This window comes from Notothenia rossii (genome assembly GCF_949606895.1).
Source record: "Notothenia rossii genome assembly, chromosome: 3".
In the NCBI taxonomy this organism is placed as follows: Eukaryota; Metazoa; Chordata; class Actinopteri; order Perciformes; family Nototheniidae; genus Notothenia; species Notothenia rossii.
Genome location: NC_136901.1, coordinates 42737962 through 42760733, shown reverse-complemented (window position 1 = coordinate 42760733; position 22772 = coordinate 42737962). Strand labels below are relative to the sequence as shown.

The following is a 22772-nucleotide window of genomic DNA, read 5'->3' as shown; positions in this document are numbered from 1 at the left end:
TGAAACACCAAACAGATCATTGCAGCATTACCCATAATCCCCTCTGTTTCAGCCCTGTTTCCAAAATGCTGATTCTCTGTCTGTTACTTTAGATTTTAATAAGGAGCCCTTCCCCACGCCCCTCTGAGAGAGATTTGGTTACAAAGAACTCAATGGTGCTCTAGGAGGAGATTCAGGTGATAAGGTGGGGGGGGGGGGGGGGGGGGGGGGGGGGGGTTACCTTGCTTGCTGATTGGCTAATGGTTACACAAGACAAAACATCGTTATGACATCATAAAGTGGCCAAAATCTGATCAGCTCATTTTCAGACAGGTTTTTATAAAAAAAGGATCAAAAAGAGAGAGAATCTTTGTTACTGAAACTTTCAGAGTCTCTTTCCACAGAGGGGACACATGTTGATGTAGAAGAGACATGAAGAAGAGGGGAAACATGCTGATGTAGAGACATGAAGAAGAGGGGACACATGTTGATGTAGAAGAGACATGAAGAAGAGGGGACACATGTTGATGTAGAAGAGACATGAAGAAGAGGGGATACAATGTTGATGTAGAAGAGACATGAAGAAGAGGGGACACAATGTTGATGTAGAAGAGACATGAAGAAGAGGGTACACATGTTGATGTAGAAGAGACATGAAGAAGAGGGGACACATGTTGATGTAGAAGTGACATGGAGAAGAGGGGACACATGTTGATGTAGAAGAGACATGGAAAAGTGGATTTTGCATAATAGGTGACCTCTAATATAACATTTTTGGAGAAAAAAATCACACACTATCATTTATTTTAAAATGAGTAAACAGTAATCACAGTTTGACATGGCTTCGATGTTTCACAGCTTAGAAAACTCACTTCCTGGATTTTGGTTTTATATCACAGTAAATATAAACGTTGAAATATAATTATAATATACATGCATTTTATCTTTGTAGTTCTTTTCAGAACCAATGTTATGAAGTGCTTCAGGATAAAAACAGCCAACTTTTTAATATGATCATCCTCAAATAATCAGTTTTAAAGGAACTCAGTTAAATATACAAAGACAGAACCTGAGATATCAACAATACTTTGGATATAAAATCTTGATTTAAAAAGATACACAAATCAAAATAAATGAAGTGTAAAATCAAGAATATGGCATCATTTTTCACGTGATTGAAAATTGTGTATGAAAAATAGCCGCCATGAGTAGAAACAGCACCACCATGTGGTCAAAACAGAGAACACAACAGTGCTCTACTATCAATTGCACCAAAAATACAAAATCTAATTTAGCTTTTTATAATTTCACTGTTGAGACACCATTAAGACACAAAGTTTAAAGAGGCCCTGTTCTTCTTCTGTGGTGTTCCCTTTCGTGTAAAGCAGTGCTTCTCAAAGTGTGGTCCGTGGACCACTGGTAGTCCGTGAGCGTCCCCTGGCCTAGTGGTCCGTGAGTATATTGTTAAAATGTCACATTTGAAATAAATACATTAATTTAAGTTTTCCACACTCTCGCGCGAATATTTCCGCAATGGAGTGAGCTAAAGTTTCACCTTTGATTGCATGATATAGCCCAGCGCAACACCTTCATCACACATGTTGCCAGCTATTTGTACCATTTTCAAGCGATGTGTAATCTGTTCTAGAAAAACGATGTGTTTTTGGATATTTGTGGAGTTAGGTGGTCCGCGAGTGTTTTTTTAGTGGTTAAGTGGTCCTTGGTATGAAAAGGTTTGAGAAACACCGGTGTAGAGTGTTCTATAGGTTTGAGTGCATGTCAATGGTCGACAAAGGCTACAATCCCTGTGTCCCCCCTGCCTAAAACGCCTCCTTTGTTTACTTCCTGAACACAGTGACATAACTCATTGTACGTTATAGGCTAAGGGGCGGGACGTCTTTAAGCGATTGACCAATCACAAGAAAAGCCGGCCAGCAGGAGTTTTTACTAGATGCACCTGACATGCAAAAATATTTGAATATAGTAAACCGCTTTCTTCTCATTTGGACGCTGTGTTGATTCCTATAACTTTCTGAGGATTTTCTCGTTTTTTCGTCTCCCCTCGTACCTATATGACACAGAAACAGATTTTATTTTAATATGCATGTGGAGCATTCCATTTTTATATTTGCAAATAAAATATGTATAGAAATGTTACAATATTGTGTATGTGTTACATTTAGTCGATTCATAAGAAATCATGAATAAGTCCTAATTAAATTATACCATAAAAAGGCATCATGTTTTTTTTACATTTTTGTGCTTTTAATTCATATTTTGTGACTTTACAGACCTTTCGATGTTTCTTCAGTCGTACAAGAAGGGTCAGTAATGTATACGTTGCCAAAACCAAAGTAAACACAGTATCCTGAAAGAGAAAGAGAAAAGATTATTAGTTTATCAGGACCCCAGTATAAAATAAGGAATTAAGGATGAATGTAAAATGTGTTGAATCCGAAAGTAGAATATATTTTACAGTCAAGGAGCCACTTTTATTTTAACTCACAGTATGACAGGACTGCTGCTCTGGCTATTCGTCTAGGAGAAAGAAAAAAATGTCTGGGTGATCCATTTTGTTTTTTATGTTAGTGAACGGTAACGGGATCTTTTGAGGGTGAACAAGGGATACAAAATGTAAATGTATGCGCATTTATACAACATATACTTTGAAAACATTAGGATTTGGTGTATTGAGGGGATTGATTTATCTTGAATATCATTTTATTTTTAAACAAATACAATGTTGGAATAAAAATGTTATATTTAACAAAATCCATTTCGTTTTTTTACTCAAAGTTTGATCCTTGGCATGTTTGTCTTTATCAACCGCTGAAAAATAAATAAAGGTGATGTATTACTTGTATTTATAGTGATAAATTGTGTATATGCGTATTTACAAATTATACATTTTATTTTACATTTGCATTATTATATTATATTTGTGTATTTACGCTAATTTATTTCTTGGTTTAATTTTTCTTTTTTTTATTGACGTTATTTTTTAAATATATTTTATTATGTTTTTAATTTACAGAACTATTATATATTAACGTTGTGTTATTTTTGTGGTATTTTCCTTAATTTGTACTGTTTTGTTTTTAATAAGAAATTACATACTTATATGTTTTTGTTTAAATATTTTTGTGTTTAATTTACGCCATATTTTTTATATTTAATATTATATTTAAACGTAAATGTTCGTATTTTTATTTTAGGCTATTTTGTTTTTGATTAATAGTTTTGTGTTTTTAGAATTGATGTTATCCTTTTTAATCAAATGTTTTTGGTATTTAATATACGTTTTTGTTATTTTGTTCTACATGTGTCTTGATTACATTTTTTCTATAATTGTGTTTATTTGTTTATTATTTATTTATACAGTTTTTATTTATATACACGTCGAGCAATGAAAGCATGGCTTACCTTCATTAACGTTCAGTTTTATAGAGATGATTTCTTTGGGGTCTTCTCCAGTTGAAACAGAGCAGCTGTAATTCCCAGCATCAGATTCCTGCAGAGATTTGATTTTCACAGGAAGTTTCCCTGTCTTGAAATCCCAGCTGTCGCCTTTGGACGCTCGGCCTCTGAATTGTTTCCCCTGATCATCGAGGGAAAAGCCTTTGCTTTTGTAAACCAGGACATTGACTTAACCGTTGAATCTCCATTCGACTGTTTTGATAGAGACGATTAGATCAGATCCAACGTGGCAGTCCAGAGTCACGTCCTCTCCCACCGCTGCATCTTGGGTCTGTACTTTATCTGTAATGAGAAAAATCTGATATCTAGTAAACTAACATAAAGCCCAAACAGTTTTGACATATCTTTAAAAAAGAGACAAAATAAAACTACTAGGAGATAGAGTAAAACTACAAGGAGACATAAAACAACCATAGAAATACACAAAACGACAGCAAGGATACATCTAACAACCTGGAAGAGACTCAAATAGTCACACATGACAGCAAAGAGACAACAACAAAAAAAGATCTCTTGATTCCTGCACTGTAGAGAAAATGGCAAAACCATGATGTAAAAAAAGATATTAAAAAATAATATTTTTCTTGTTTTGTCTTACTTACCTCGAAACCCTTTTGGATCTCGCCCTATGGAGAAAATGGCAAAAAAAAAAATGAAATTAAAAAACAGTACTGTTTATTTCTGCCACATTTCAGAAAGGATATGACTGAAGAGAAACATGAAATAATTATGGTATTTTATCCTATATTATTAACATGTGCACCAGGGTCGGTTTTTGGCATAGGCGGTCGCCTAGGGCGCCAGATCTGGGGTGGCGCTGCGCTGGTAGCTCTGGGAGGAAAAAAAAATGTTTGACTGTTTGGCTCATCCTAATTTTCAGCCTTGATGTAACAACATTCATAATTAAGTAAATGTAACACCCTTTTCACCCCGGTTACACTTTTCATTTGCCCTGTACAATGGACGCTGTAAGTGATGAAAATGGGAGATGTTGGCTTATCAGGCGCCCGCAGCTCACAGCCAAAGAGTGAGCGTGGGAGCGAGAGAGCGAGCGAGGGAGCGAGCGAGGGAGCGAGAGAGGGAGAGAAAGGGTGCATCGGTACCGCGGATTGTTGTTGGATTGAGGCTGATTACTACAGCTCAGGAGTGTTGTTTAGATAGTTCACTTTAGTCTAAGTTATCTCAGTGGGTCTTGTTGAGATCTCCATATTAGGTTGAATAATTAAAACGAAAGTTATTTATAATCAATTATATTTAAGCAATAGCTCACGACAGGCCGTGGTATATGCTCATTATATCACAGCTAAGGGGCGTGGTTCGGCCCGACGCGAAGCTGCAGGCAGTTTGCTTTTCAGCCCAACGGTATACTGTTTTTCTCAGACGCGGAGGGATACTATGGAGGATGGATTGTGACACAATTAAATAAATAAATACATCATTAAATAATTAATTAAATGTGTCATTAATTAATTAAAATTGGAATTAAATACATAAATATGTGATTAAATGTGTCATTAATTCATTCAAATACGTATTCATTCAATGTAAAAACCACATATAATTATTTCACTATTTAATTAATTATTTCATGGACCTGTGTTGCAGCGCTTCATGAATTTATTTTATCTGTCAAACTCACCCATCAAAGTCAGGGGGCGGGGCTAACGCAAATCTAGTCTATCCATTGCTTTCGTCTAAAGCCTTTCCAAGCATGGCGGCTACGGAGGACATTCTTCAACTTTCTCAGGAGTTGGTGAGAGATATTTTAAACCTTGCTGAAGATGTGGAAGCAGGACCTGCTGACCCAGAGCAGGTAGCGTGTAAAGCAGAGGAGTTTATTGAAATTGTTGGAGTTATTTCCGCCCTTTCCGATCAAGATATTGATCGTAGAGTGACTGCAAATTTAGAGGAAGTACTCCACCGCTTCTCTGGTACCAGGGCGCAACAGATACAACACACACAGGGACCAGGACGTTTGGCGTTTGACATACCGAGTGCAGTCTTGGAACACCAAGTTTTTTCTGGAACACCAGTTTGTCAAATTGCAGCATTGTTCGGAGTCTCAAAGAGGACCATCAGAAGGCGTATGAAACAAAATGGTCTAAGGTATTTACACTACATTCACGAGTTTTCAGTTTATGAATTGGTGTTGTGTAACAAACTCGATACTAATATGATTTTTTTGTTTGTGCAGAAAGACCGACCTCTATTCAGCAGTGAATGATGAGGAGTTGGACCATATTGTAACAGAACTCCACAGAAGACATCCAAACACCGGCTACAAGCTAATGCGAGGTCATCTGAATGCAAGAGGTGTGCGTGTTACAAGTAAGTATAATAATATATGACCTGATGTAAGGGATAATATAGAATGAGACGGTCATTTCTCCTATGTTTTGCTAACTCTATTCTGGGTCGTGAGAAAACGCAAAGCCGTTTAGAAATCAATGCATGGAGGGATTACATACGCGTGTATATCAGATGTGGGTAGTAATGAGTTACATTTACTTGAGTAACTTTTTGGATAAATTGCACTTTTAAGAGTAGTTTTAATGAAAAATATTTTATATTTTTAATTGAGTAATATTGTTCTAAAATAACAATACTATTGAGTACAATTGTTGGCTTCTCTACCCACCTGAGTATTAAATATATGTACATATAATATTTGTGCCTTGATTTATGTTACTTTTGTAAAGATTTAATATATGTGTGCTGTAGTTAAGAAGTATTGTTTAAAATACATGAATTTGAAGTTTATTCATTTATAATATCGTAGACAATCCCAATTAATTGACTGTAACCATAACAGCAGAAAGGGCAGCTTTAGCCAACAGAGATATTATCAGCTGTAGTCCCTGGCCAGATGAAAATAGACAGCCCCCCCAAAAAAGAGATTATTATTGATTACATTCATGTTCTTATTTGACAAATCAGATGTTACTCAACAGTTACTCAGGACTTCAGTGTTTTTTTTTCCACCAAATACTTTTTTACTCTTACTCAAGTAGTTATTTGGATGACTACTTTTTACTTTTACTGGAGTAATATTGTTCTAACGTAACAATGCTGACTTGAGTACAATTTTTGGCTACTATACCCACCTCTGGTGTATGTTTTATATGTGTGTATTTATGTAGTGTTGTCAGACTCTGATCTTGCATGGTTGTTTTCCACGCCTTCACTCTCCCTGTAACAAGTTATGAGTAATTTTTCTAACCATCACCATTAGTCCGAAGCTGATTAAATAAGGCAAATATCCTACATAGTTCCTCTTGAACCTCTTTTCCTTTATGCTCCTCTAATTGTAGCGGTGTCCCTAACAACTGCGTGTTATACATAGCAGTGGTGAGAACAGACTGTAGAATGCAACGATTGACCAATCAATTTAACAGAATTGGTAATGATTACATTTATCTATACTGTATCTATTATTTGAAAATGAACTATACAGTAGTGAGCCTAGCTAATTTTAAGATAATGTTCATGTAGCCTATGTTTCTATTTGCAATGCATCCAGTCATTTTATTTGCAGTTAACTTGAAGCCAGTAGCCATGTATTAAAATATCCTATCACTAAGTTTGGTGTAACAACTTTTTTCTCTTTCAGAAAATTTAGTTAACTTTGGTTATTTTGACATGGTTCTGCACTGTAATAGTTGTACACACCTCACTATGTTATGACACTGTTTCCTCAAATTAAGTGACTCCACAAGTATTTTTGTTCCAGCACTAGTCAAGTAGATTGAACAGGTGTGAGTGTGTGTTTTTTTATTTCATTCTTCTATCCTCAGTCTCAAGACTGCAAGACTCATTACGCAGAGTCGATGCAGAGGGAGTCCACATGAGACGTCTAAGGCTGCGTGTGTTAAGACGACGCCAGTATTCTGTTCCTGGCCCGAACTCTTTATGGCATGTAGATGGCCACCATAAGCTCATCAGGTCAGTGATATTGGCAGATAAAGAATGCATCTGTCAGTAGAATTGTTTTACAGTAAAGTTGTTTTTTGTGTGTTTACAATTGCCTTACAGGTGGAGATTTGTTGTCCATGGTGGGGTGGATGGATTCAGTCGTTTGGTGGTCTACCTGACTGTGGCTGGCAATAATAGAGCTAGAACTGTCTTGCAGAGCTTTATCGCTGCTGTTGAGCAGTATGGGCTGCCATCAAGAGTACGGTCTGATAAAGGAGGAGAGAATGCAGATGTAGCAGAATTCATGATCAGGAGCAGAGGTGCCAACAGGAATTCGCACATCACAGGAAGAAGTGTCCACAATCAGCGGTAAAAAATTGTTTGGCAACTAGGCTCACACAACAAACATTACCAGTTGAATATGTCACCCACAAATTAACACCAATTGTCAATTTGATCCTAAAAACAGAATAGAGAGGATGTGGAGAGATGTGTATGAACATGCCCTGGACCTCTTTCATCAGATCTTCACTTCACTGGAAGATCAGGGAACACTGAATCCAGACAATGAAGTCCATCTTTTCGCACTGCACCGGATCTTCCTTCCTCTGATTCAGCAAAGCCTAGATTCTTTCAGAGATGGATGGAACTTTCATGGTCTTAGAACTGAAAGGAATCAGTCACCACAGCAACTCTGGAGAAGATACAGAGAGCAAGGCCCAATGGAGGACCCTACTGAGGTTAAAGAAAGATCAAATTTTAACACTTTTTAAATAGTCTGTTTCCCTAATGGAATTATATGAGAAATTATATGCTATAAAGGTACTTTAAATGAATCATACATCTTATCAAGGTCTCCTGAGCTTTTAAAGAACAACCTGAGTTATAGTTATAGTATTCATGGCTGTATTATTTTACAAAACTATATAGGCGACCAAAAACCAACAGGGTCCATAGTGCTCAGTAATTTTTTTCATAAGAAGGCTGTTTGCTGATATGTGGGTTGTATCCCATTTTGAATTATGTACTGATTAGTTTTAACCATTTCATCATTAAGTGGCCATCCTAAAGGCTTTTTATAGTTTTTTCACTAGAGTGCCTTGGATTTTTTCTTCGGTTATTTGTAATATGTATAATTTCTCAACTGACTTAGTGACCAAAAATAACAAACTTAACCCTTGTACACTGTTAGAAACCACTACCGACTCGTTATTGTTCATTTTAGTGGCTTTTTTCCCCCAGCCACGACTTTGATGCAGGTAGAGAATTTGCCCAGTGTATTATTGACCTAGTGACATTTTTAAAATTATATTTACAAAATTCATTTCAAATTAATGTGTCACCAAAAATCATTCCATTTTCTGTAACACAGCAACATTTATGGCCACATTTAAGAGTGAAAACATCCAACAGTGCATGAGGGTTTAATACTTTGAGTAATGAAACTAGTTTGATGTATTAAGTACAAGATTGATCATGCTTGTCCTCCATTCAGGTTTATGAAGACTATGGGATCGACTGGAATGGACCTCACAGTCTTCATGGAGGCACTGTGTCAGTCCCTGAGATTCAGCTGGTCCATGAACTCTCCGATGAAGAGGCTGCCATTTTGCCAGCTCCAGGAGTTTCTGTAACTGATGCACTTAGATCATATATAGAGACTGTGCAAGTTTTATCAAGAATCATAGCAGACTAATGTCCAACCAATGCTTTTATTTGGCATCTTAGAACAAGCAATCATATTTGTAAAACGCTTCATTCCTTAAAATCAGTTTAGCCTTAAAGCTCTTCCATCACTGTTATGAACTTGTAAATGGACTTTATGCACAGCTCCATTACTTCCTAAACTTAAAACACACTCCTTTTACTTGCTGTCTCATTATTGACCACTGAATGAATAACATGAATACTGCTCTCTTAACACTGAAAGCTGATGATGCAGAATGGTTGGGTGTAAGTAAATGGAAAAAACTATTTTGAATAAAACAATTGTCAACTACTGGACACAGTATGTTCACTGTTTGTTTTCAAAGACACTGAACTTGTGTCAATTGACCTGACCAACTGCACAGTGCACATCTGTCCGAAAAACACTTAAACAAGTCCAAATCCAGTCTGAACACTATTTATGGCAGAGACGAGTGCTTTCTCAAAGTCCATGAATGTTTTGAAATGGGCTGGCAGCTTTAGTGTTTCAAAGCATGTGGAGGATGTAGGAAGGGTTCCACCAGAAATCTCCACTTTCAGTTCAGGAGGAAGCTTCTCCCAGCCAACCCAGAACGTCAGCAGCTGGACCAGTGTAGCCGATGAAGCTAAAAGTCAAAGTGGATTCAAGACTATATTTAGTTCAACTTAATTCATATCAATGAGACATAGAAGAGTTGCTAAAGAGAATAAATTAGCCAAATACAGGTGAAACTTGGAAAATGAGAATATCTTTCAAAAGTGCATTCGTTTCAGTAATTCCAAAGGTGAAACAAATCTCATAACATGCAAAGTGAAATATTTCAAGCCTCAGTTATAATTTTGATGATTTGGCTTACAGCTATGAAAACCAAAAATAAAAGAATCAAATTAGAATATTTTATGAAATCAATAAATGTAATCATCAAAATTATAAAAAAAAAATGCTTGAAATATATTGCTTTGCATGTAATGAGTATATCAGTTTCACCTTTTAAGTTGAATTACTGAAATAAATGAACTTTTGCACGATATTCTAATTTTCCGAGTTTCACCTGTAATGTTAATTACCTGTTTCAATGAACATCCTTAGAAATCCAGTGATGCGGCACGTAGACTCTATGTCAAAGTCTTCATCATCACTGTCCTCAAGTGGCCATGTGATTTTGTCTAGAAGCATCTTACAGAACAAAGTAATTATTTTAAAAAGAACTTATTTTAGTGAAGGAATAGGCAGAATACATTCTTGGTAAAGGAAAAGAGAACCAGCTCAGTCATTGAAGATGTGTGTACATTCATCAAGTGAAGTCAAATCTAACTAAATTACTGATTTACCTGTGGTGTGAACTGCATTTCAGCCATTTTGGGGAGAAGAAGAGGGACAACATCTGGCCTAGATGTCAACAGGGGCCATACCATCACATCTTTCAGTCCTTTTCTCAACTGTTTGATTTGGCGCATGGTCCTCCCAATAACCTAAGAGGCAGAAAAATCCATATTACAGATGAAATCCTCAACCCAAATTTGCCAATAGTAGGGAAAATGTTCATAAAAAGCAAATTACTTGCTTTATAAAATCCATCTTCACTCTACTACACAATATAGCAACCCTTTATAAGACATTTTCAAGTTCTAGAATAATGTACGTACGCCGCTAATCAAATGTGTTTTCCTGGAATGTCCCTTTATTTTTCAACAAAAAAAAAATCTACCTGGGTTACAAGTTAAAGAGAATGCTAGTTCTCCTGCCTACAGTCCCAAAATGCCTGTGAGAGAATAAGTGGTGCTTCATGCAAACCTGACATAACTGTTCTGCTTAAGACAATGATGGATGATGGGGAAATGCCACTTTCTAAGTTTCAGCACCTGGTGTCTAGTGCTCAAATACGGTACTAAGAGAAGTTAACAGTGGTGAACACCTAACTATCACCTTTTTAGAGTAGATTATCAAAAGGGAAATTCACACAACCAGATGAGTGTTGTTGAGCTGCTTTGATGTACTGTAGTGTGATTTTTTTTTATGAAGGATTGCATTTTGTTTATGATGATTTTTCCTACTGGGTCAACTTTTGTGAAATTGGGGTTTCTTAAATATACCATTGTTCTAATAACACTTGCAGGAATGAGAAACATTGTAGTAGTTAAACTGTATGTATTTAATGCTGGTTTTGAATAACTAACATTACTATGGGCCAAGACCAAATATGTTTAATGTTTCCATCTCTTCCTGTGTTGACATAAGAACCCAGGGTTCACAACACTTTATCATTTCAACAACTACAGCAATGAATTCCGTCAATAAATAGGGACTCACTGCATGGAGTAGAAGTTTGTTATGTAGCCATCTCCGATTTGTTTTGGTGACTGTTGGGAGATCCCAGGACATTGAAAGATCTGAAACGGCGTCCTTCTGTTCCGGTGTAAGTTCTTCATGTTCAAGCTAAAATCCAAATCATACAAGTGATTAAATTTGCCCAAACAATAATTCTGCAAGGCAATTTTTTTGACATTACATACCAGTTTTATGATGCTCCTGATGTGCAGATCAGGACAGTCTTCTGTAACAACAGTTGCTGTTTCAGGGTCCCCATTGAACAGTACATGAATTACAGCAGGACTTAATCCTGTGACATGGGGGCCGTCATGCAGAAAGCTGTGGGCCAACATCCTTCCTGCAACCCGGAAGAGGTCACTTTCAATAAGCACCTCTGATGCAGCTGGAACAAGATGATCAGGTTCACCCTCAAATAGCAGTGTTCGGCCCATTCCTCCTGTAAAGTATCCAGAGATCTAGAGATTAAATCAAAAACAATTAACCACTGAAATACATTTTCATCTTTACAATAGGAAGAGACTTACCAAGATCTAGACTGAATCCAAACTGAAGTTTGGATATTATTGTTGTCATAAAGTACCGCATCACTCCCTCCCCAACAGCAACTTCACCTGAAATAAAATTGATGAATTAATTATAATTAATAAATAACAGTGGCAAAACAATGGCTGACTGATCCAGGTAACAGGATTAGGTAACATTTAACAAGCAAGGAAAAAGTAGTCAATATTGTATGTGTGTATTATGCAAGATCTTTTTTCATCAGTGATCTTCAATTATATGATTTATGGATCCCATTTAACAATTTCATATAAAAACCTGAGTGTTATAAACTTTACTGATACATTTATATTAAAAACTTTGGTAATACTTTACTTGAATGGGTATGCATAAGACTGACATGATAATGTCATAATCATGACATGACACCTGTCATGACACTTTATGAATGCTTATGACAGTCGTCATCAAGTGTCATTCGATAAATGATGTCACTTTTAATGCCAAGTTGACTTTGTTTGAGATGTCTTTGTTATGACAACTTGACATAGACCAAAACAACGTAACCTGTCATAAACATGACATATAAGACCTGATTATCAAACTTTGAAAATATATTTAGCTTTATGTCTTAACGTAACATTAAACTGTCATATATTGATAGCTTTCACATTGTAGTGTGGAATCTACAGAATTGACGAGGCATTTTGTTGGTTCTTTTTACTGCTTTATTTACGTTTTTACATTACCTTTTTTGTTGGAAATAGGTTGAGAGATAACTGGCACAGAGGACACCAGATTAGACATGCAAAAACGTTCAAAAAGTTTGATAATAAGGTGTTCTGTGTCATGTTTATGACAGGTTATGTTATTTTGGTCTATGTCAACAACAATGTCAACTTGGCATTAAAAGTGACGTCATTTACCGAATGTCACTTAATGAATGCTTATGACAGTCATAAAGTGTCATGACAGGCATCATGTCATGATTAATTCCAGCTGTAACTCAGGTCTCAGTGAGTCACGCCCCTCAAGTGCGCATTACAATAGGTAGGAAGACTCTGCTGTCGCCCATCAGCAGAAAATAGTTAACTAATTACAGGGGCGTGCCCCCAAAGCTGTGAGAACTGAGCAATCAGGTATCCATCTTGGGTTGCGTTTTTCCTGGAGCGTCAGCGTCAGCCAGACGAAGACTGACAAAGACATTAAGAGTCCTGTCGGAGTCACGTGGGAGGCAAAGAGGAGGCAAATCCTACTCTGATTGCGCCAAGTATCGCTGGTGTTATTTAGTTTTATTCAATTCTCTTGGGTTCTCTAGCCCCTCATGCTATAATCATGTGTATTTTCTGCATTCCTGTTCATGTGTCTTCTCGCAATTATCACTGGCCCCGTGTTTCTCCTAATCGATTTCACCGGCCTGCTCTCGTCTATCCCACATGCTCCACTGAGATCCAACATCTCGTTTCAGGGGGCCTGTGGAACTGCCAGTCAGCTGTCCCTAAGGCTGACTTCATCTCTGGCTACGCTTCCCTGCAGTCTCTGGATTTCCTTGCTCTCACGGAGACCTGGATCACTCCATCCAACACATCCACCCCAGCAGCTCTCTCCACAGCATATTCCTTCTCCCATACACCCATACCCTCTGGCAGAGGAGGTGGCACTGGTCTCCTGCTCTCTCCCAAATGGAGCTTTTCCCTCTTCAAGCTACCTAATTTCACTCCTTCGACCTTTGAATTCCATGCCGTCACAGTAACCCATCCTATACAATTAACCATTGTTGTTCTCTACCGTCCACCAGGCGCCTTGGGGGACTTCTTGGAGGAATTAGATAATCTCCTCTCACACATCCCTGAAACTGGCCCTCCCGCTGTACTTCTCGGAGATTTCAACCTCCAGACAGGGAAGATATCTGAACTAACATCTCTGTTAACCACCTTTGCTTTCTCACTGTCTCCATCCCCACCAACTCATAAAGCTGGCAATGTCCTTGATCTCATATTCTCAAGGAACTGCTCTACTTCTAACCTCTCTGTAAACCCGCTCCACACATCCGATCACTTCTTCATTTCATTCTCTCTACCCCTTTCCAAACATAACAACCTAATCTCTTCTAACTCTGCTCCTGTCCGCCGTAACGTCCGTTCCCTCTCCCCCTCTACCTTTGCCTCATCGGTGCTCTCAGCCCTCCCTTCCTCTGACTCGTTCCAACTCCTGCCTCCAAACGCTGCTGCAAAAACTCTCCTCTCTACTCTCTCATCCACTCTGGACTCTCTCTGTCCTCTCACATCGCGGCCGGCTCGTCAGTCCCCTCCTGCTCCCTGGCTAAATGACGCACTGCGTGCTAATAGAACCATCCTTCGGGCAGCAGAGCGGAAATGGTGGAAATCCAAACACCATGACGACCTCCTAACCTATCAGGCTCTCCTCTCCTCTTTCTCTGCTTCCATCTCTCAGGCAAAAAGCACTTTCTTTCAAGATAAGATCCAATCTTCCTATTCAAATCCCAAAAAACTATTTTCTATCTTCTCCACCCTCTTGGACCCCCCCAAAGCACCTCCCCCCTCCTCCATTCTGTCAAGCGACTTTGTTAACCACTTTGAAAAAAAGGTTGATGATATTCGCTCTTCCTTTTCTGACTCACCTTTACTCACCGCTGGGTCACCAGACCCTCCCTTCACCCACACACTGACCTCCTTCTCCCCTCTCTCTCCAAGTGAGGTTCTTACCCTCGTTACCTCTGCCCGTCCTACCACCTGTTCTCTGGACCCTATCCCCTCAAACCTCCTTCAGACTATCGCTCCTGATATTCTACCATTTCTCACCCATTTCATCAACACTTCTCTAACTTCTGGTCACTTTCCAAACAGTCTCAAGGAGGCAAGAGTAAACCCTCTCCTAAAGAAACCCACTCTCAACCCGTCTGATGTTATTAACTACAGACCCGTCTCTCTCCTCCCGTTCCTGTCTAAAACACTTGAACGCGCTGTCTTTAAACAACTCTCCTCTTATCTCCATCAGAACAACCTTCTGGATCCGCACCAGTCTGGTTTCAAGGCAGGTCACTCAACAGAAACTGCTCTCCTTGCTGTCTCTGAGGAACTGCACACTGCTAAAGCAGCCTCCCTCTCCTCTGTCATCATCCTTCTGGACCTATCTGCTGCATTCGACACGGTGAACCATCGGATCCTCCTTCGCACTCTCCAAGAACTTGGAGTTTCAGGCACTGCACTTTCCCTCCTCACCTCATACCTCAACGACCGCACCTACAGGGTTACTTGGAGAGGGTCCGAGTCCGACCCTTGTCAATTAACTACAGGGGTCCCTCAGGGCTCGGTTCTTGGTCCCCTCCTCTTCTCCCTGTACACAAACTCGCTCGGGTCTGTCATTAGCCCGCATGGTTTTTCATACCACTGCTACGCTGACGACACCCAACTAATTCTGTCCTTTCCCCGCTCAGAGACCCAGGTCGTCGCACGCATCTCTGCTTGCCTAGCAGACATCTCTCGGTGGATGTCTGCTCATCACCTCAAGCTCAACCTTGACAAGACTGAACTGCTCTTCCTTCCGGGAAAAGATTGTCCCACTCTTGACCTAACAATCAACATCGGCACCTCTGTTGTTTCCCCGACTCAGACTGCAAGGAATCTGGGTGTGGTCCTAGATAACAAACTGTCCTTCACTGCAAACATCGCTGCAACAACCCGCTGCTGCAGATACACTCTTTACAACATCAGGAGGATACGTCCCCAGCTGACCCAGACATCAGCGCAGATTCTGGTCCAGGCTCTCGTCATCTCACGCCTAGACTACTGCAACTCCCTCCTGGCTGGTCTACCTGCATGTGCCATCCGACCTCTGCAGCTCATCCAGAATGCAGCGGCTCGTCTGGTCTTCAACCTTCCCAAATTCTCCCACACCACACCGCTCCTCCGCTCCCTTCACTGGCTTCCAGTAACTGCTAGAATCCACTTCAAGACACTGGTACTTGCGTACCATGCTGCGAATGGATCTGGCCCTTCCTACATCCAGGACATGGTTAAACCGTACACCCCAGCACGTGCACTCCGCTCTGCATCAGCCAAACAGCTCGCTGCACCCGCACTGCGAGGGGGACCCAAGTTCCCGTCAGCAAAAACACGTGGGTTTGCTATCCTGGCTCCAAAATGGTGGAATGAGCTCCCCATTGTAATCAGGACAGCAGATAGCTTACACATCTTCCGACGCAAACTGAAAACTCATCTCTTTAGACTCCACTTCGAGCGATAGAATTACTAACAAAGCACTTATATACTAATAAAGGGCTGGCTTTCTAAATGCCAGTTGAGTAGCACTTGAAATGTTTGGCTCTATGAAACCTGATGTACTTATATGATTCTGTTTTCTTAAAGGTTGTATCTTCCTGGTCGAATGCACTTATTGTAAGTCGCTTTGGATAAAAGCGTCAGCTAAATGCAATGTAATGCATCCTGTCCGTCTTATGCACACCCATTCAAGTAAAGTGTAACCCAAACTTTATATTACTTACCAACAAGATTACAATGAAGTGGACATGCCCATTCTTGCTGCTGTTTATAGAATGACAGAAGTTCCCGTTCCCTGTCTTCTTCGGAGTCCCTTACATCCATCTTCATTCTCAGTGCTTTTCCAGGTGCATGTTCCCTTAAAAGATGCTCTTTGAAAACGTTTGCAGCTTCAGCTGGTTCCTTAATAAGCTTCCAATCTAGAAAAAAACAACAATAAAGTGATCAATTCCAGACAGACATGTTGTTAGTTGGGATGTTACCCGCAGATTAAGATATCCTCTCAGTCTACAGAAAAGGAGAACATTTACAGAATATTTTACAAAGCTGAGTTGATATAAAAACCGCTTTCTGTAAAAAAAACAAAATATTTTAACAATATATAACCCTATTGCCCATTGTTTTGTGTAATTGTATTAGCTTATCCAATTATATCTTACAGGTGTTATTTTTCTATTGACACAGTTTAAATTACACACAATCTTATAGCAACTGTATTGTGATGACACAGACCGTTGTTTGTTTCTTTGGGACCAAAATCCTCATCAATCGCTGCTGGGGCAACTGAACCCTCAGCTGATGTTGATGGCCTCACTGGAAGACTGTCAGTGACTGGAGCTGTCCCACTATCATTTTCTTCACTTTCACCTCCCTCTTGTTCTCTTTCTAATGCCTGCATGGGTGCCCTTCAAGTTAACAAAATTGAGATTATGGTCACACTCCCTTGTTTGTGTGCACAACACTTCCCAAAGAAAAAATTATACACCATCCTTCAATTTCTATAGGAAGTACATACCCATTGCAGCTCAATCTGTGCAGCTTCATCTCTGAAAAGGGAACTTTATTCTGGCAAGTGATGCAGGGGATTACTGGACCAGAGACATGACCTGAGCTCTCCTAGCAACAACAACAAAATACTTTTAATTAATGATTAAATGTCACCAGTGAGCTTTGTTTTAATTATGCATTAAACTGAGTGTGTGAAATTATGTACACTACACAATCTAAGGTTAGATCCTGTTGAAGTGGACGTATGTAGATTGTGGACTGTCCAATCATCGTTGATGGATCTTTCAGAAAGGCAAGTGTGTATCCAGAGCTGGGACACGGAAGTAGTGCCAGATTTCGACTACGAGTAGATCCTGCAATTTTAAGAAATTCAAAGCCTCCGCCTTTTTGGAGCTTCGGGAACACTTCCATAAGTTTGTTTGATATGACCATTGGATCGCTGTCATTCCCTGTGGAATAAAAGCACATCATATTGACTCACCAAAAACTAAGCAAATAAGCCTGTTATAACGTATTCACAACATGATAAATCAACCTAAGTTTGAGTCTAATATGAACATATGGAAATACTTGTTTATAAAAAGAAATGCCGAGCATAACTGCACAATTTCAACTTTCCACAGACAGTACAGTACTTTCTTTATGGTTTTGCTAAAGTCTTAGTTTCTTACTCACCTAAAAATGTCACTTTTTGCTCTCCAAGTCCTGAAGAAAGAAGTTCCTGTTTATGCTGTACGCTTGGAACTTTCTCCACCTTGTGGTCTGCCAAACAACAGACCGTGTGTGTGTAGCTTCTTCGAATGACTTGTGCTGGTCGTCTCATAGTCCTTCTGGCGCCACCGGTATACGGCGCGAAAAGCCTTGCTACCTCGGCTGCAACACAGAACAAGGACAACTCAATCGGTCACCAGTCAGCTAAAACAGTTAGCCTCACCGTCTATTTAAATTTAGTGGTTGCTGCGAGCTAACACTATTTTGCCGATTAGCGTTGTATGCCCGCACCATTGAACACACACAAAGCATACCGCGCACACCTACCGCATACAAACACTTTTCAATCCATCTCCAAATTGTTCGCTAATTTAACCTACACCTGTGTCCAAAGTCATTGATTACTAACACACTTGGCTGACATTAAATGACTTAGCTAAACTAAGTTAGCTTACCTTGGACAGGTGTTCGCAGTGGAGCGGCAGGTAGTGGAGCCGCCGATGTCGCCGGAGCCCCCGCCGCCGCTGAGGTCGCCGTCGGAGCCGGAGGAGTTCTGCTGAGAGCTTCCTCGATTAAAGTCGCTGCTTCTCTCAGCAGCTCCGGGCAACTCTTCGACATGTTGTACTGCACGCAAGAAATTCGTCGATGTAGGTGCAGGCATGGGTGCAGGACGGAGTCTTCCACTTGACCCAACGTACTGTAGCCTATAGGTGAATAGCGCCATCCAGTGTATCGGGGTATTTTCACTATCAATCCATTATCTGGAATCCATCTGTCTTGACTTGATGCGCTGGGTAACCAATCAGGTGTTAGAACCCGCCCCCTGACTTTGATGGGCGAGTTTGACAGATAAAATAAATTCATGAAGCGCTGCAACACAGGTCCATGAAATAATTAATTAAATAGTGAAATAATTATATGTGGTTTTTACATTGAATGAATACGTATTTGAATGAATTAATGACACATTTAATCACATATTTATGTATTTAATTCCAATTTTAATTAATTAATGACACATTTAATTAATTATTTAATGATGTATTTATTTATTTAATTGTGTCACAATCCATCCTCCATAGTGATACTGACTTGTTGTGAAAAGTAATTTACAATTCTACCCGTGGTATACGCTCAGTATATCACGGCTAAGAACCAATCAGATTGCTTGATTTGACTTGTCCGTTTTATAATCTTGTACAACCCACAATGAAAATGCTTCATATTTTACGATTTTCTATATTTACAGTATAAACAAAACACAAGTGGTTTGTTAAGTTGAGTGTAAGGCCTATTATGGCGAAGCAATAGCTCACGACATACCACGGCCTGTCGTGAGCTATTGCTTAAGTATACTATAGGACAGTAACCAAAAATAGAGATAAAAAAATCCATAAATAAAAAAAAATTAACTAGGTAAAATAAGATATGAACAACAAAAATAAAAGATGTTACGTGTATTTGTTATTGGCTATGGGTTATTGGTTATGTTCACATACTTATTTGATTATTAAAATGTAAACCAGTCGTTTTCATATGGGTGTTTTAGAGTTGTATCCCCTGGATCAGGTCTCTAGTAATTGTGTGCTCAAAGTGCACCAGATTGAAGCATTTTACTTTAAAATGTTAAAGCAAATCTTCCTGGTGGGGGGCACACGCCCGGACCCCCCGGCCTAGAGGATGTGACGTCCACCCCCCAAATCAAACATGTTCATACAATACTGAATACATTTGAAACTTTCTCTATGTATATAACCAACATGTCAATACGTTTCAGTTTTTGTATTGTATTGGTCTTTTGTAGAGATTTTTCATTTATTCTTTATATATTCTATTGTGTATTCCTTGGAGCGGGGGGGGGCGCCAGCTAAAATCTCGCCTAGGGCAGCAAATTGGTCAGAACTGGCCCTGATGTGCACTGTTTTATAATTCTTGTTTTTACTGCATGTTTGTCCTTTCATATAAAACATGTTTACTTACCCTGTAACGATTGTGGTTGTGGTACTGTGAAAGAAATTGCAAACATGTGACATACATTAATTTTCTGACATGTTTTATGTCTACTATTTGTCTTTGAAATTCCTTATTTTTATTTTGTATTTGTTTTACTTACCATCATCCTTTATTGGCTTTTTTCCTTTGGAGAAAAAAAGCAAATTAATGAGGTGAACGATAATACAATCAATTAAATGAAATGGTTAAAATTATGCAGATGAGGAGATTCATGCTAAAGTTTGGTCTTTAATTCAGTTAAACAAGTAGATTTAGTTTTTGCTGAATAGTGACCTAAATGTAATATTAAATCTAACTTTTATGGAGTAGGCTTAGCTTGAATGTGTTCATTGGCCCTAAATGCGTCCCTTCCTAGTTGTGCAATGAAATTATAATAAAATAGACACAAATCTCAAAATCCTCACTTATCAGTCATGTATTGTTTCCTAGATACTTTAAAGGTATACTATTATATAACAATCAACTTTTTATCAGCTCCTGTCTTCTAAACAATGGTGGACAGACAGCCATTATACTTATTTAATTAGGAAAATCAACATGAAGCCAGAGGGGGAGAAGTATTGAGTACAAGTAGAAGTATCAAAGAGATCAAAATATAGTGAAAGTAGCGACAGTAAAAGTAGTCATTGTGCAGATTGGTCCATTTCAGAATAATATATATGATATGTTTTATAATGATTGATTATTAAAGTGTTCTCAAAGCTGGTAAAGGTGCAGCTAGTTTGAATGACTTTGTATACTGCAGGGTAGCTTGTGGATTTACTCCAGGTGGAACTAAAGTCTGATTTAACACTTGATTAGATTTACCATCATTCATCCGGATCTGTGAAGTAACTAAAGGTATTAAATACATGTAGTGGAGAAAAAGTACACCATTTACCTCTGAACTGTAGTGGAGTAGAAGTACAAAGTACAGTAGCACAACATGGAAATACTCAAGCAAAGTACCTTAAGTACAATACTTGAGTAAATGTAATGAGTTACTTTACCACTGCCTAAAACAATAAGTGAGAGATAATAACTTTTAAACAAAGTTAAATCCAGAAACAAGTTGAAAACTAATCATTGTCCCACACAACAAGCTATACGTGAGGAAGAAATCCTACCTTCAACCAGAAAAAGAAACAGAAGAATAACAAGAATAAGAATAAGAATTCCAAACACAATCAGCTTGTTCTTCTTCATCGCTGTGTGTCAAACTGGCGTTGATCTGTTTAGGAGAAAACGTCGAATCTTGTTTGATTTCTAGGTTTGAAAAGGAACTGCGTCATTCCTAATTACTTTCACTTTCTAATTACCGTTGTGACATTAACGTTCTGCCTCGGTGAATGAATACTGCAGATAAATATATATTATATATAATATAAGTTCCTTTTCTCCCAAATAAAAACCATAAAATCAGGTAGATTCAAGGTAAAGCAGGAACATGTGATATTTTCAAGTCCTTTTTTTATCACTTCATATTTTAAAACAATATGTTATTGTTTGGTATAGTATTTTTTCTTTCTTTTTCACAAAAAACTCTAAATAAAATATGAAATATATTGTCAGGATATACAGCGGGAGTATATAAAGTTATTAAAATGTACTCCACCTTTACAAGCACGACTAAGGGGCGGGACATCTCTTAGCTGGTTGACCAATCACAATAGAGCCGGCCAGCTAACCAATCAGAGCAGACTGGGCTCTTGTTTCAGACAGGAAGTATGTGAACAATAAAGAGCTTTTTGAACATTAAAGGTTTCCTATCATACAAAATGCACTTTTTTATGTCTTTTAGCCATAAATATGTGTCCCCGGTGTGTCAGGGAACTCACAAATGGCGCTTTTCCACTGCAGGACTTAGCACGGTTTAGTAGGCTACGGTTTAGTTTGGACCGGCCCGCTTTTTTACGCTTTTCCAATGGGGGTAGTGGGCGTGTGGCGCAGTGGATAGAGCCTTGGTGATGGGATCAAGAGGTCACAGTTTCAAACCCCACTGCAGTCAGCATGTCGTTGTGTCCCTGAGACACTTCACCCCAAATTGCTCCTGTGGGGATTGTCCACAGTGTTAAGTATGTAAGTCGCTTTGGATAAAAGCGTCTAACAAGTAACATGTACCAGCTCACGGGTACTTTTTCACTTTTTTTCTGGCCCTCCAAAATCGAGGTTCTTACCGAGCTGTGAATAGGCTGAGCTAGTGACGTTAACACTCCCGACTGCTGATTGGTCAGAGAGAATTACACAGAGGGGCACATGTTTATGTATAAAAGGCATGTAAAAGTGGATTTAGCATGATAGGTGACCTTTAATGTAAAAATTGTTGAAAAAAAATCACATACACGCGTATAATTATCTCTTTTAATTGTAAAGGTAGGGTAGGTAAGAACGGAGAAGCCAGCTCGAGTGCGCAAGAATTTGAAAGTACACATCCGAAACAAATCTGCCCCTTCCTTCAGACTTCCTCACAGAGCCCCTCCTCCAACACACACAAACGCGCACATGACCAATGAGGGCATGAGATAAGTTTGTGCACAGATGGAAGGCTGACAGGCAGGTAGGCCATCCAGTTATTTTAGCGGGGCCGGCTCAGATGATTGGTCGTGCTTTTTACAGCGCCACGGCTTCCACAGATGACATTTTGTATGGATTTATTGTCAAAGCACTTCAGATATTCATTGCTATCGGGATGTTAAGAGCATTCCACGGAATATAACAAGTGTTTCTGAAGTGAATTACCTACCCCACCTTTAAACCACATGTGTCAAACTCAAGGCCCGGGGGCCAAATCAGGCCCTTGGTGGATTTAATTTCGGCCTGCAGGATAATTTCTAATTACTATTAGATCTGGCCCGCCGATATATTGCATGCAC

General features: G+C 39.0%; 2 protein-coding genes and 1 long non-coding RNA gene across 4 annotated transcripts; 1 reads left to right on the top strand and 2 right to left on the bottom strand.

The window, feature by feature from the left end:
• Positions 1 to 766: 766 nt before the first annotated feature.
• LOC307034470 lies at positions 767 to 3816 on the bottom strand. Its single transcript, XR_013806924.1, has 4 exons — positions 3403 to 3816; positions 2486 to 2517; positions 2273 to 2347; positions 767 to 2047 (listed from the first exon to the last, which is right to left on the bottom strand). It is a non-coding gene; the product is annotated as an uncharacterized lncRNA (long non-coding RNA).
• Positions 3817 to 4858: 1042 nt separating this feature from the next.
• Positions 4859 to 9372, top strand: LOC307032194 (uncharacterized protein). The gene is made up of 6 exons (XM_079670026.1): positions 4859 to 5562; positions 5651 to 5784; positions 7251 to 7398; positions 7489 to 7737; positions 7838 to 8108; positions 8864 to 9372. Exons 1-6 carry the CDS (start codon positions 5168 to 5170, stop codon positions 9062 to 9064), a joined length of 1398 nt encoding a protein of 465 aa, XP_079526152.1. The 5' UTR covers positions 4859 to 5167; the 3' UTR covers positions 9065 to 9372.
• On the bottom strand, positions 9062 to 21116 carry LOC307032193 (uncharacterized protein). 2 transcript variants are annotated; one of them, XM_079670024.1, is made up of 15 exons: positions 21027 to 21106; positions 20021 to 20044; positions 19888 to 19911; positions 18363 to 18777; positions 17872 to 18069; positions 17407 to 17645; positions 17204 to 17304; positions 16921 to 17093; positions 16413 to 16607; positions 11911 to 11997; positions 11569 to 11822; positions 11366 to 11491; positions 10387 to 10527; positions 10123 to 10231; positions 9062 to 9680 (listed from the first exon to the last, which is right to left on the bottom strand). In XM_079670024.1, exons 2-15 carry the CDS (start codon positions 20024 to 20026, stop codon positions 9463 to 9465), a joined length of 2286 nt encoding a protein of 761 aa, XP_079526150.1. In that variant the 5' UTR covers positions 20027 to 20044; positions 21027 to 21106; the 3' UTR covers positions 9062 to 9462. The 2 variants fall into 2 exon arrangements, with proteins under 2 accessions (XP_079526150.1, XP_079526151.1); XM_079670025.1 differs by having other exon boundaries at positions 9543 to 9680; positions 10123 to 10221; positions 21027 to 21116.
• Positions 21117 to 22772: the final 1656 nt, after the last annotated feature.